Below are 14,889 nucleotides of genomic sequence, written 5' to 3' on the forward strand. Positions count from 1 at the left end.
ATGGACACTTCACGGGCAAGCGTATGTAACGAGAGGCCAAGCAGCCGCCTCACCGCACGCATGTCGCTCAGCAGCGTACATAGGCACGTTCTTGCGGGCTTAACACAAACACAGGCCCTGCGGGGAGTGGCGGCATTGTTGTTGCAGTGTGGGAGATAGACAGTTTACTCCTTCGAGCATACATGTGTAACGGGAGGCCTGGCGGAAACGCCGCGCGCGAGTGCGATTATGCAGCATGTCCGGGGTTAGCGGCTCGCGGGCCGATTTATGTATGCGCGGGACATGCGATTGCACCGGGCCAGCTGTACCGAGGTGTGTGAACTTCGAGCAAGAGGGCCATATGTGCCGTTCATTTAACTGTTGGGCTGTGTGTCCCAAAGACCGGACTAGAGAAAGGAGCGGTCACAGTGCGGATTGTCGGTGGTTCCACCTACTCTGAAAAGACATGACTGCTTTGTTCCAATAAACCAATGTATTCCTAAGTTGGCCTCCCTGAGTGCAAAGTGTTGCTGGAAGGCGACGAAGGCGCTTTGAAGAATCGTCTGCCTGGAAGGCCAGAAGAAGCAGAAATTGAACTGTGACTATCCTGAGTGGAGGTGCCCTAAGCCGCCAAATGAGGAACAGCGCTAACCTATAAGAGTATTTTTGTGTCTATGTAGGAATACGGGTCCAGATCTTTTGAAAAATAAATAAAAAAAGATAACGCACCTGACAAATAACGCAATTGCCTCATCGGGTGGATAACATGAATAGGGGTATATTACTTGCATGATAAATGGAGTTGTCGAAAGCGACTTGCTCTAAGAGCCTTAATAGTGTCCTTGCATGAACGCCATATTGCGTCAGTGAGTATTGAGACACTATATGTAAAGAATTATGTTCTATCTTGTTTTATTTTTTCTGGATTTAATTGTTGTTCGTGCCAGTTTCATTTTCTCGTATCTTGTATACCTCATGGGCTGTTTCATATGTAGCGCACATTTGTATTGTTTTGCTTACGGCTTTTCTTGGTGATCTCTTTGGGGAATTAGTTTCCCTGATGCGCATAAGCTTTGATAAACGTGACCTCTCTTTATTTGTTCTTGGTCTTCTTTTGTGTGTAGGTGACCGCACCGTGGCTATTAAGACAATTGAGTTTGTCTCGCCTCACGTTATCATTCTTCACTCGTTGAATAATTTGTTGTCGTGAAAACGCCTGCCGCATATTATTGTCAGCGTGTTTTATTTTGTCTAAATAAATGCATATAGTACACTGAGAAGTCGAGCGAAGCCCAGCCAGTTAAGCGCAGGTCCGGGAACAAGACACTGTGGCTTTAATGGCGGGCCAATGTACAGCTGATTACAGTTCTAATGCGACGCAGGCAAGAAATGTCGGGAAATCGTGCAACAAGGCTGTGATTTCGGTGGTGAGATTGGGGTACGCATAGTGCACGCCTGTAGCCTTCGGGAATCAAGCACGAGTACGACTCGAGACGACTGTGAATAACGTTGCTCCGTTACCGGGGGACATGATTATCGAACCCCGCCGCCGCACCGAGGGTCTCGATGAGTGGTTCGTTGTGAAAGCGTCGCCGACTGAGCTTAGTAACACGCGACGGTAACGAGCGGTGATCGCAAGGGGTTACTTGTGACTTCAACAGAACGACACCGTATAGTAGTGAAGAAAAAGTCACAGAATGCTGGTAGTTGTGAACAAGAAGGCTGCTACGGGAGTGACTGCGGAACTATATCTTTACGAGCGCCCTGACTGACTGACACAACCTTACGACCTCAAGGAGCCACACCTGCATCATCGGAGTCGCCGATTACAGTGGGTGGCACCTGGTTCATTTCGACGGCCCCAGCGTACGCGTGTACCAGCGCAAAGTGAATGATAGCCCGCAGGTACACAAGGGCGGCACCGCGAGCGGTACCAACGCCCAAAGACAAAAAAATAAAAAAAAAAAAATTCCTGCGGACGGGACCCGCGCGCGCCGCTCTACTTGTTCGGTCATCATCCGCGGCACGACATGGCCCGAACGACTCACTCGACCGACGCCGGCCGCTCAGAGCAGCGGAGGAAGGCGCGAGCGCCGGAATAGAGGGGGCACCCATCTGTACGGGCTAGGGGGGAAAAAAGAACACGATGCAAGGCAAACGTTCAAGGCCGCACTTATTGGCGAAGAGAGCTTTTGCAGAAGTGTGTGTTCGTGTTTCCCAGGGCAACGGCGTTGTACGGCCGCATCGAGCCAGCGGCATAAAGGGGCGCCGGTGGGCGACCATCGATTCGGCCGGCCAGCAGCGCACCACTGTAAACTCGGCGCGGCCCAGATTATGCTGCTGTTCTTCTTTCAGCGCAGCACTCTGCCAAGAAACCCGCCCGCCGCATGCACTGCGGCGGCTTCCGCTCGTGCGCGCGCTGCGAAGCCGATCGATGGGGCAGCGCAGTGAGACGCGCGCTGCGGACCCTGCGCGTTGAAATGGGGCTCGAGTTCAGGGGAGAAAGTGGGTGGGAGTGACACGAGGCCAAGTGAACATGCGCGGTGAGTGAGAAGACAGGCAAAAAAAAAGAGAGTATCGCGTTGCAGCGGAATTGCTCGGCACGACAATTGGATTGACCCATCCTCCTCTCTTTCCCACCGCTGCCTTCTCGGAGAGTCAATCCAAGCGCTTGCGTGCGACACCCGAAAGAACAAGCGGCGACAACGCGGGCAATAAATCGTAAATCGAGCGCGCGACGTTGCGTCAGCACACACGCGTCATTCCATCCGGCGCAGGGCCCATGTAGAGCTTTGGGCCCGAGGTGGACGTGTAGCGAAATTAGCTGAAGATAGAGATAAAATTGCTTAAATGCTGGGTTAGAGTAGAGGCCGCTTCCGATATTAAATATTTGCGACGTAATGCGTAATTTCCACAATAAAGTGATCGTGCTTGCATCGCAGAGAGACACATATGTTCCGTGTTCTATAGTGGTGCTGGCTTTAGGGTGGCTATAGTTTGTTTGCCAACTTTCACTTCGCTACATAAAGCCTGCGAAAATCATTGCCAACGTTCTTCCTCGTCTTTCATTTGTTCCTTATTTATTTTTGCAGGATTACGGTTCAGGTTTAAGTTCAGGTTCATAAGGTAACATAGGGCACGCTGTGTACAATGTGCCCTAATATCAGTGCCTATTCAATCGCTAATAATTTACAGAACTGGTAGAACAATTTTAATTTGTACAGCGAAGATAAAGAATTATCACTGAGTCTAAACCTGTGCGTAATGCACAGCGTCGTACTTAGGTTCGCGGAAACGGTTGCGTGGCGTCGTCGGCTTTTGCTCAGAACTACTCGGATGCAGAGCCTCAGGTTAATCTCGCGTCTGTGACATGGCTCGATACTTTCTTCTTGATGGAGCCACACAAAAAAAGATATGATAATCAGAGCTGCGACTACATGTGGCGAAGGGCGGTTGAGCGCGTGTTCAAGCTCAAATTTATCGTCGTCCAACTGGCTATACCATACTAAAACCGTGCCGTCGCCTTCTGCTGCCGTCTGACAGAGTTCGCGTGTGATAAGAATTCTCGGTTCCTCTCTTCCCTGATAATGCTTCCTGCTCGAACAGGTGCAGTTAAAGATTTCCAAGCACGCAAAGTTAACCAGGAGCGCTCCTTGGCGTCTCTAACAGCCCACAGTGCAGCTTCGGAATATTAAAGCCCACCAACTAAGTGATCCTACCGGTCACCTGTTGTACTTCCTTCAGTTCTGCAGCCTTCCCCGAAGAAAGCTAACAATGAATATGGCACGCATCCACATGCATATCACGTCAACGTTCCTACAGCTTCCTTGGCTTCACCGAACGTGTTCGCGTCTCCGCTAGTATATACTTCGTTGATTGCGTCTATCCCCTTCTTCTCCCATGCCCCTCGAATTCAATGTGGTTTGTCACTCAGAGCACGACCACAAGCGACTTTATCCTCAGCGATAAGGATGGCGGCTTAGGCTGGTTGGTTTATAACACAAAACGTAAAACAAATATCCCAAGGCAGAGAAGACCGTGAAACACGGCTCTGACCTACAATCGTTCGGATTTATTTCTAAGAGCTCAGAGCGGAGTAAGAAAGGTAAAAAAAAAGTGAACAAACCAACAAAACAAAACTAGGTGCAAACCACTTCAAAGCCACAGGAAGCTAAGGGGTGTGCCGTTCTTCCCACAAGCAATCTCTTCTCGAAGCAGCAATATATATCCAAGTTACACTGTCACAAGGGTTCCCGGCACCGTGCACTTGAAAACTTCGCTTACCAAACAGGTGACCAACCACTCGAGCAGATGGAGCAGTGAACGAACAAAAGGCTCCTGGGCGACGAGGGAACCACGCTAGCGTGATCACGCCGGAGGTTACTGTTATACAGCAGTCATACAGTCTTCCGCTTGCCTGTTGCGGCGCACCTCATGTTGAGTCACTGTTAAGACGTACGGCAGTAAACTTTTCAGTGCCATGGACTCCTTTCCAATGGTTATGTTTTGTCCCTTTGTGTGTGTTCGTAAAGTACGCAACCTTTATGCAAGCCTCCCCGTCTCCCCTTCCTTCCTCTTTCCATTTCATAGCGAAATATAGCGCACGCGTTTACCAAAAGACGCGGTAATCCTGCTTTATTTACGCTCACAATGGAGCTCAAAAACACAAACCACAAGAAAATATTTTTTTTAAAATCGAAATTGACCGTCGTAGCAGCGGCGGTGGTGGTTGCGGTGATTATGCGACTTTCTCATCTGATTAAGAAACTGGAGGTTCCGCGGCAAATGTCGCATATTTTTTTTTATTGGTACAGTTCAAGCTCAGAAAATCTCCCGGGCGCAGTGTTTCATTTTTTTTTCCCCCTTTCCTCCATGGGTGACAAATTTAGGCTGTGAGGATGAGGTACGCTTTCCGAAAGATACCTGCCGCTCAGTTATTGAAAATTCAGTGACTTTGCCGGGCAGCGCAGTAGCTTCGTCCTGTTATTTCGTCCCTCTCACAATCCTCCTCAACCGCAGCGTAGGTGACCAAACTTTGCCTCTGCTAAGCATGCTTAACTATTCCACGACACTCCCTTGTTTTCTAAGGCGCCGTCCCGATTATACTCATGCGAAAACTATATAGCGTTACGGTTTACACGCCAGTTGCACCAGTTCGCGGTATTCTTGGACAGGTATACCCCCAAAAGACGCACACAAGAAGAACTGGAAGGACAACACAAAAGGCCTCCTCGTTTTTCTTGCGCCCACGTTAAGCACGCCTGTATGCCTTTCCGTATACACCCATGCATGAAACCTTAACAACTTCCTCAGTTTCCTACCTTTCTAAACTTGCGCCGCGGTTCTAGCGATGGCAGCCTCGTGCTTTCGTTGTCACGCCTGCAGACGCCGTGTCGCCGAAACACGGCCGTCTCGAGGCTACCCAAATGCTCGGCCCGCAAAGCGCGGCTTCAAGCCAGAAATGCGGCCCCACAGCGGCAGGCGGGAAGCCGCTCCAGTGGCTGTGTTGTACGCGCGCCGCGCTCGCAGCTGCCGCTGGGGTCCGCGCCCGGGGCCGCCGAGGGCGCTGCACATGCGCCGCCGGGCTCCTCAGAGGCGCAGCCGCTCCGACGGCTTCGTCCACGAACGACGACGAGAGCGCGCCTCCGTGGATTCGGCAAAGCAGAGCGGGCCTTCACCACGTGAGCTGGCCATTTTCGCTTGCCGCGTTCTCGTGGCGCGTTCCCTCGCATGGAGACGGCGTGTCGCGCACTGGACGACAGCCCTCGAGTTCGTGCAGTGCGCGGCAGCGCTGTCCTAACTTCCGCATGGAGGCGAGTTCCGCTTGTTCAGTTTGCGAGCGAGTCAGCTGATTTGGCTCGCCCCACGGAGTTCTGACGTTTCGTCGTCGATTACGCCCTATCGTGCGTAAAGCTGAGGCAAACCGCCAACACACGAAGGGCTGCCCGTGCCCGGTATACATTTTTTTTTTTTCTTCCATAAGGTCTCCGTTGTACGACGTAAATACGCGAATAGCATGCTGCAGGACTATAATCATTCGAAAACGTATGAGCGGTTTAACGGCAGGGGTGAAAGAAATACTTTACAGGACACGTACAGACGCATACGCCCTGTCAACACGGGACAGCGCCTGTCCCGTTCGTGTCCCTTTGTGCTTTTTTTGTACATTCTGCGGCAAAACAGTGTTAAGTGTCATATAGTCTTTCGAATTTTGCAGCACCGTCTTTGCTCTTTTTTCGCCTCAACTCTTGAATTCACCGCCGCAAACAGAACGAAGTGGCACCGTTCGTTACGTACCCGATAACGATCAATGTACCGCCTATTCATGTACGCCGTTGAAACAAACACGCGAAAAAATCCTCTGGTGAAGACACCGTTCCACCCCACCCTCCCCCATCCTCTTGAGGTCGCTTTCATTATGACGTGCGAAGGAACGCTTGCGCCGACGTTACAGGTTCACAAAGCCGCGCAGATGGTCAGAACACGGATACGCCGATCGCAGAATGACAGCTGCGCGTTTGACCCGCCATGAACCCGGCTGGAAGCGGCCCGCACTCTGTGATGGCTAACCTGGTTGCACTATTATAGCGCGTCCGCCCGCCGACTCATGTGATGAACGAACGTGCGTCCCGCATGCCATGCAGTTTATCGCGCAGACTTGGCGCGGGAAGGCTGACACTTGAATAATAGCACAGCTGCACCAATCTGTCTCTTCATACGCTGCGATTACTCTGGAAAGGTTCATGAATATTGTCACGGGTATAAAACTATTTAAGCGATGTATTTACAAGACGTACATAAACAGCAGCTGAGAATCCCGAGAGGCTGTTGCCACTTCGTTGTCTTCACCGTCGTCGACATTATTCTCTTTTCCCACTGTAATACGAACCCCGGCGGAAAAAGCACCGTCCCGGTTCTTCAGACGGGGCCATCGGTAAGGGCATAGTAAGGCTTAAGTCGAGAGACGTGTACGACGTCAGATGATGTGGAACCGGGTGGCATGACGGAGGTCACGGGGATCATGTAAGTGACATTGGTCACTCGACGTAGAACGCGGTAAGGGCCTTTGTAGCGCGGAAGGAGTTTCTCGGAGAGCCCCACTCGGCGTCAAGGGGACCAAAGTAGCACGAGAGAGTCTGGTGAAAAATATATGTCACGATGGCGGTGATCGTAAGCATGCCGTTAAGATTCTTGCGATGCGAACAAACGAGAACGGGCAAGCTGGCGCGCATGGTCAGTGTCGGCGATGGCGTTGCGGGCATACTCGGTCCTCGAATCCCGTACCAAGAGAGTGGAGTGCCCAGTGGTAATACAGGGTCTCGACCGAAGAGCATGTAAAAGGAAGAATACCCAACAGTATCGTGGCGTGATGAATTGTAGGCGAACGTGACATAGGGCAGCGCCACATCCCAGTTCTTGTGGTCGGGTGAAACATATTTCGATAGCATGTCAGTAGTGATCCGATTAAGTCGCTCAGTAAAGCCGTTGGTCTGGGGATGATAGGAGGTAGCCAGCTTGTGCTTGGTAGGACATGGTAGAACAGCTTGGTAGGATATCGGCGATGACTTGGGAGAGGAAAGTACGGACGTGGTCGGTGAGGAACTGTCGCAGGGTGCCATGTACTAAAATGATATCCCGGAATAGGAAATCTGCGACGTCGGTTGCGCAGCTCGTGGGAAGTGCCCGAGTGATGGCATAGTGTATCGCTTATTCAGTAGAGACAGCGATCCACCTGTTGCCGGAGCTGAACTCGGGTAAAGGGCCAAGGAGATCCAAACCCACGCGAAAGAATGGTTCAGGTGGAATGTCGATCGGCTGTAAGTGCCCGGCAGGAAGCGTTGCTAGCATTTTGCGATGTTGACAGGGCTTACAAGCAGCTACATAGCGCCGTACGGAGCGTGCGAGGCCTGGCCAGTAGAAGCGGCGGCGCACGCGGTCGTAAGTGCGAGTAAACCGAAGGTGTCCGGAAGTTGGGGCGTCATGAAGCTCCCGAAGCACGGCTGAGCGGAGGTGTTGAGGAACGACAAAGAGAAGGGGAGGACCGTCAGGATGAAAACTGCGTCGGTACAATATCCCGTCGTTGAGGACGAACCACCGTAACGATGGATCAGTAGGAGCAGATTTCATTCGGTCAATGAGGGTCGTCAAAGTAGCGTCACGGCGTTGCTCGTTGGCCATGTCCCCAAGCTGGGAAATGGAAAGAACACTTGCGGAAGCGTCCGTGTCGGCGTTAGCGGGCGTGTGTACAAGATAACGGGACAAGCAGTCGGCGTCCTTGTGTAGGCGACCAGACCTATACACCACCGAGGAGGAATACTCCTGTAGCCGCAAAGCCCATTGTCCAAGCCTCCGTGTGGGATCTTTTAAGGGCGAAAGTCAACAGAAGGCGCGGTCGTACGTGCGAGCAACTCCAAGGTGTCCGGCAGTTGGGGCGTCATGAAGCTCCTGAAGCAAGGCTGAGCGGAGGTGTTGAGGAACGACAAAGAGAAGGGGAGGACCGTCAGGATGAAAATTGCGTCGGTACGATAATATGTGTACATGAAAATTACAGCCTCAGCATTTGCTTTTGGTGCAATCTGTGACTGAAACAAAGTTTCGAGGAACTTAGTTTAAACATTGCCATTGGTATCTTCTACATAACAATCGATATCTGAGGCTGTAATAGTGCTATTTCGTGTCAACGTTTACTATATATTTTGTTTCTGTCGCTTTCTCAACGTTTTCAACTTGTATTTTTTGGCATTTTGAGACATCTCCCATAACGCGTTTTCGAAATAAGTGCTATTTCTGTCGCTTAGTAAACAACTCTGTGATGATTCTCTACTTGTGTTATCGGTACTATGTAAATGAATAAGTCGTGTTAAATTTCCCTGAACGTTCTGAATGCAGTTGTGAGCATCATTCACCTGACGCTGGTTATTCATTCTGCTGTTCTTTCAGAAAAAAAAAAAAAAAAAAAAACAAGGACTTTTAACAGATGACTTACAGACGCGACTCAGGAGCGTCTCCGAGATTGAGTAACTCACTTGAGGAAGCGGCGCTTCGTCAGTGCCGCTTCGCGTGTACGTTATCGCAGTCACTGACCGGTTCTGAATGGTGGATGATAAGAAAGTGTTGTAATCGTACCGCTGGCACGAGTTGTTGGGGTCTCGGTGCTGACGCCCGTTATTGCCAATGGGTCGCAAGCCCCAAGGGTAGCGTTGGCCTGGCGGCCTGGGGCACTGGAAGCATCCGAAGGTCCCGGCAAAGCATGAGAAGACTGGTAACAGAACAACTTGTTTATTCTAACATAGCAAAAGAGCGGCCGGTCAGGTCGACCGAAGTGGAGAGACGGGAGAGCACGTAACTCAACAGTACAAATCGGAGCCTCTCCCCTGGCGTCCGGGGGCAGCTGCTCTTATACTCTCGGCGTCGCGGTCCAAAAGGGAAGGAGGGAAGGTCACGGGATGAAGGTCACGGGACGGCGCAGCAGGGGCCCACGACGGCGCGAGCGGTTGAGCCGAGAGACCTCCAGGCCCCTCATTCGGGGAACTCCGCTCCCCGGCTGCCGCGCTTTGACAAGCGAGGGCACACACACACACACGCACACACGAAGACACGTGGCACAGAAACACGCCTGGACACGCTTGGCGGGTAGGCGTTGCGGCGTCGTCGGACGGGCCAAAATGTCCGCCGCTTTGAACAAAGCCCCGGCGTCCGTTGCATCCACGCCGGCATTACCGCGCGTTGTAGGCGAAACGTAACAGACCGCCCCGCCGGGGGAAGGAGATCCCGATGGTCAGGGGACTGCATCCGCTGTCCGGAGGGATGTCGCTCGATGATGCTCATAACCGAAGTTGGGCGTCCTTGGGCGTTTCTTGAGCGCAGCGCACAGAGAAGGCCTCGTTCTCACGTTCAGGTGCACACAGGACACTGCAAAGTGACTTCGGGAGAGTTGACATTTTTGTTCTCGTTTCCGGCAAGCGTTAGAACCACGCCAAAAGTCAACCGCTCAGTCAGCAAGCACGGCACAACCCTCACTAAGCCCTGCCAGGCTCTTCCCCCTTTTATACTGCTGCCTAGTTCCTTACAGTAGTTTAGCAGCACTCAGAACGCGTCCACAAATCGGAAAAATTGCACTAAAAAGCACATCATCACTTTGAAACACTACACAAAAGCAATAAGTTAAAAATCCTGCCTCAGGAAGAAAAACATCAGTAACAAACAATTTTGAGGCTGATTCCCACGTTAGGGGCTTCGACTTAAGCCATCGGCGTTACCGTTGAGACTCCCCTTTTTGTAACGCACCTCAAAGGAATATTGTTGCAAAGCGAGGCTCCAGCGCAGGAGGCGGCCATTTTTGGGAGAGATGGTCTGCAGCCATTGGAGAGGGCAGTGATCCGTTTCAATGATAAACCTCGAGCCAGCTAGGTAACATGACAATTTCTGAACGGCCCACACGATACACGCACACTCTTTCTCGGTGGCGCTATACGCCTGCTCACGACTCGTCAGCTTACGACTAGCATACAGGACGGGGTGTTCTACTTCTCCATTTTCCCGTTGGCACAGTACAACGCCCATGCCTCGCTCACTAGCATCACACTGAACAACGAACCCTTTTGTGTAGTCGGGCGATCGTAGCACAGGCTGGCTTGTTAGGGCGCTCTTTAGGGCGCTAAAAGCTCTTTCCTTTGTCTCGTCCCAGACGACTGTTTGCGGCTCTGTCTTTCTTAGAGCATCCGTTAAGGGAGCCGCGATATCAGAGTACCTGGGGATGTACCTCTGATAGTAGCCGGCGACACCTAAGAACGACCGAATATCGGTCTTCGTGCGCGGTCGCGGGAAGTCTCGCACAGCGGCCACCTTTATTTCAGAGGGGCGGCGACGACCCCGACCAATCACGTGTCCGAGGTAGACAACCTCGGCCTGTGCTAACTGGCACTTGGGAGCCTTGACTGTCAAGCCCGCATCGCGCAGGCGGGTTAGCACTGCCCGCAAGTGCGCCATATGCTCAGGCCAGGATGCGGAGAATATCGCTACGTCGTCTAGATACGGTAAAGCGAATTCTTGCTGTCCCCGCAACACTTTATCCATGAGGCTTGAAAAGCAGTATGGCGCGTTCTTCAACCCAAAACTCAAAACTTTAGGACGGAATGTCCCCATTGGTGAAATGAACGCCGCATACCTACTAGCCTCTTCTGTAAGTGGAACCTGCCAATAACCCCTGACAAGATCTAGGGTGGAAATAAACTGAGCGCTACTCACTCTCTCAAGGCGCTCCTCGATGTTAGGGATCGGATAAATTTGATCCTTAGTGATGGAATTAAGCCTGCGGTAGTCGACGCAAGGACGAGGTTCCTTGCCCGGTACCTCAACTAAAATCAAAGGGGAGGTATAATCACTCTCACCCGCTTCAATAACACCGAGCTGTAGCATTTTCTTTACCTCAGCCTCCATAATATCGCTCTGGCGGGGTGACACCCGGTACGCCTTGGATCGTACTGGCTCTGGGGAGGTAAGTTCTATGTCATGAGTAAGGACAGAAGTCCTACCCGGCCTCTCAGAGAACAGACCTTGAAACTCTTGTAAGAGCTGGTGTAGTTCGGTTTTCTGCTCAGGCGACAGCGATGCTTTACTTACTAAGTCCCTAATGACTTGATCGGTGTCTTTCCTGTTTGTCACTGAGCCTAGTCCCGGAAGCTCGACCGGAAGCTCTTCGGGCACGTTTACCATCATGCACACCACTGCTTCCCGTTGCTTATAGGGTTTGAGCAGATTACAGTGGTAAACTTAATTTGCTGTGCTTTCCGCTTTCCTGGCAGACTCACCACGTAGTTAACGTCCGACAGTTTTTGAACAATCCGTGCTGGGCCCTCCCACTGCACGTCGAGTTTGTTCTTTAGCGATGTGCGCAATATCATGACCTCATCGCCCACCTCAAAACGACGGGCCCTGGCTGTCCGATCATAATAAACCTTGGCCCTCTGCTGGGCCTCTGCCATTGCTTCACCTGACAACTCCTGTGCCCTTCTTAAGCGTTCGAGGAGCTTAAGCACGTACTCTACCACGACTGGGTCGTCGCCCCTGCCTTCCCATGATTCTCGAAGCATGCGAAGCGGAGATCGCAGCGAGCGACCGTACACCAGCTCAGCTGGCGAGAACCCCGTAGCCGCATGCGGTGCGGTTCTTAATGCAAACATCACTCCAGGCAGACACAGCTCCCAGTCAGTTTGATGTTCGAAACACAATGCTCTCAACACGCGCTTCATGACGGAGTGGAGCTTCTCAACGGAATTCGACTGGGGGTGGTGCACTGAGCTGTGTAATAGCCTTACCCCGCACCTTTCGAGAAAGGCTGTCGTCAAAGCGCTAGTAAACACTGTGCCCTGATCTGACTGGATTTCTGCAGGAAAACCAACTCGCGCAAATATGGACAGTAGTGCATTGACTATCTCAACTGAGCTGAGTTCTTTAAGCGGCACTGCTTCAGGGAACTTTGTCGCTGGGCAGATCACAGTCAAAATGTGTCGGTACCCCGTGGCTGTTACCGGGAGAGGTCCCACTGTATCAATAACGAGCCGTCTAAAAGGCTCCGTAATGATAGGTACCAACTTCAACGGCGCCCTCGATTTGTCCCCTGGCTTGCCCACCCGCTGACAGGTGTCGCATGTCTTCACAAAGTGGTCTGCGTCCCGAAAACACCCTGGCCAATAGTACTCTTGCAAGAGACGGTCCTTAGTTTTCTTAACTCCTAGGTGTCCGGACCACGAACCCCCATGCGACAAGCGCAACAGATCCTGACGATAGCATTGAGGCACGATCAGCTGATCGAACTCCACTCCCCTGCGGTCTAGATACTTCCGGTACAGGACCCCACCTCTTTCCACAAAGCGAGCATTTTTCTTGGCGATACCTTCCTTGATAATGCAGCGTATGTTTTCTAGGCTGCCATCCTTCTTTTGCTCGGCTATCAAAGCCGACCGGCTGACTTTTAGCAACCTGTTAAGTCCGTCTGACGTAGGCGCGATGAGCAAATCTGGAGACAGCTCTTCTAACTTTCCCGTGTCGGGAATTTCCTCTCCAGTATCTGCTGCCTTTAACGCTACAGGCTCAATTTTATTCTGTTCGGGCGTGCTCTGAATACCAGCTTGCTGCGCCTCTGACCCTTTTTCATCGTTCAACAACGTCGGCCCCGCAACTACCGCCTTTGCAGCGAGCTCCCGAACCTTCGATCTGGTTAAGGCCTGAACGCTAGCCTCACCAAACAAAAGCCCCTTCTCGCGCAGGAGGTGATCGGACCTGTTCGAAAATAAGTACGGGTACTGGGGGGGCAGCATAGATGACACTGCGGCCTCCGTCTCAAGTGCTCCGAAAGGTCCTTCAATAAGCACTTTTGCTACCGGCAGACACACGCTATGAGCTTCCACTGCTTGCTTGATCCATGCGCACTCACCCGTGAACATATCGGGTTCTACGTAAGAGGGGTGAACTACATCCATTGTAGCTGCGGAATCGCGAAGCACTCGGCACTCTTTCCCGTTCACGAGGAGGTCTCGCATGTAAGGCTCGAGAAGCTTCATGTTCTCGTCAGTGCTGCATATAGACAAAAACACGACTTGTGTTTTTGTTTCTGGACACTGCGCCGAAAAGTGACCCGGCTTCTGGCACGTATAACAAACGCGCGCTTGCCTCGTCTCGAACCGCTTTCTGCGTTCGGCTTCGGTTGCCGCCGTCTCCTTACGTTCGGTCGGACTGCTTTCACTCGCATCCGCACTACGTGTGTCCCCCTTTGCTCTCATGGGCGTGAACTTTGGCCTCTCAAACTTGGAGCCAAATTCACCCTTTTGACCGTCCTTAGCTCCACGAGCCCGACGCGTCACAAACTCCTCGGCTAGCTCAGCGGCTCTAGCCACCGTACTAACGTCTGGCCTATCCAAGACCCAGTACCGCACGTTCTCAGGTAACCGACTATAAAACTGTTCTAGCCCGAAACACTGCAGAACTTTCTCGTGGTCACCAAACGCTTTCTCTTCTTTGAGCCACTCCTGCATGTTTGACATAAGCCTGTAGGCAAACTCTGTATATGACTCACTTTTGCCTTTCTCATTTTCCCGAAACTTCCGACGGAACGCCTCCGCTGACAGCCGGTACTTTTTTAGCAGACTCGATTTCACTTTGTCGAAATCCTCTGCCTCCTCTCTCTCCAAGCGAGCGACTACGTCGGCCGCCTCGCCGGGTAGCAAAGTGAGCAAGCGCTGTGGCCACGTTTCCCGAGAGAACCCCTGCTTCTCGCACGTTCGCTCAAAGTTAACCAGGAACAAACCAATGTCCTCTCCAAGCTTAAACGGCCGCATCAGGTCAGTCATTTTGAACAATACTCGTTCTCCTGCACCGTGTGCCTGACTTCCATTACGAGCGCGTTCCATCTCTAACTCGAGACGCTTCATTTCCAAAGCGTGTTGACGGTCGCGCTCTCTTTCTTTCTCTTGTTGCTCTCGTTCTATCTGTTCTTTACGTTCGCGCTCATCTTTCTCTTTCTGTTCTTTAAGTTCGCGCTCATCTTTCTCTTTCTGTTCTTTACGTTCGCGCTCCTGTCTTTTTGCCGTCTCCCTCTCCTCAATGGTCTCAAGGCATTCCGACAGCTCGTCATCCTCAGCTTCTAACTCAAGAATAGCCCTTAGCAGTTCTGGTTTTCTGAGTTTGTCTGAGACATCCAGACCCAACTCTCTCGCAAGCTCCAACAATTTCGGTTTGCGCAACGACTTCAAATCCATGGCTGCTCTGAATGCTGCTTTCTCTACTGCCTACTATTGTCTTGCCGCAAACTAACCCGGCAGCAACGACAACCCCAATTACCAGCTCTGTTTCTAACACTAACAAAAGCCTGGCAAAACTCAGAAGAAGAAAGTCCCGCACTCACCAAACCTT

The 14,889-nt window shown here is 51.8% G+C and overlaps 1 protein-coding gene across 4 annotated transcripts in view; it reads left to right on the forward strand.

Annotated features, from left to right (window-relative positions):
• Positions 1 to 5,306: 5,306 nt before the first annotated feature.
• The window catches only part of raw (NDT-like domain-containg protein raw), a 141,820-nt gene continuing 132,237 nt past the window's right edge, over positions 5,307 to 14,889 (forward strand). For 3 of the 4 annotated variants that reach the window (XM_055063724.1, XM_055063723.1, XM_055063725.1), the window contains exon 1: positions 5,307 to 5,660. In XM_055063724.1, coding sequence (XP_054919699.1) covers positions 5,330 to 5,660 — 331 coding nt within the window. In that variant the 5' untranslated portion in view covers positions 5,307 to 5,329. The remainder of the gene's footprint in view (positions 5,661 to 14,889) is intronic. The other variant, XM_055063726.1, reaches the window with a different exon arrangement.

Source organism: Dermacentor andersoni, chromosome 1 (assembly GCF_023375885.2).
Source record: "Dermacentor andersoni chromosome 1, qqDerAnde1_hic_scaffold, whole genome shotgun sequence".
NCBI lineage: Eukaryota > Metazoa > Arthropoda > Arachnida > Ixodida > Ixodidae > Dermacentor > Dermacentor andersoni.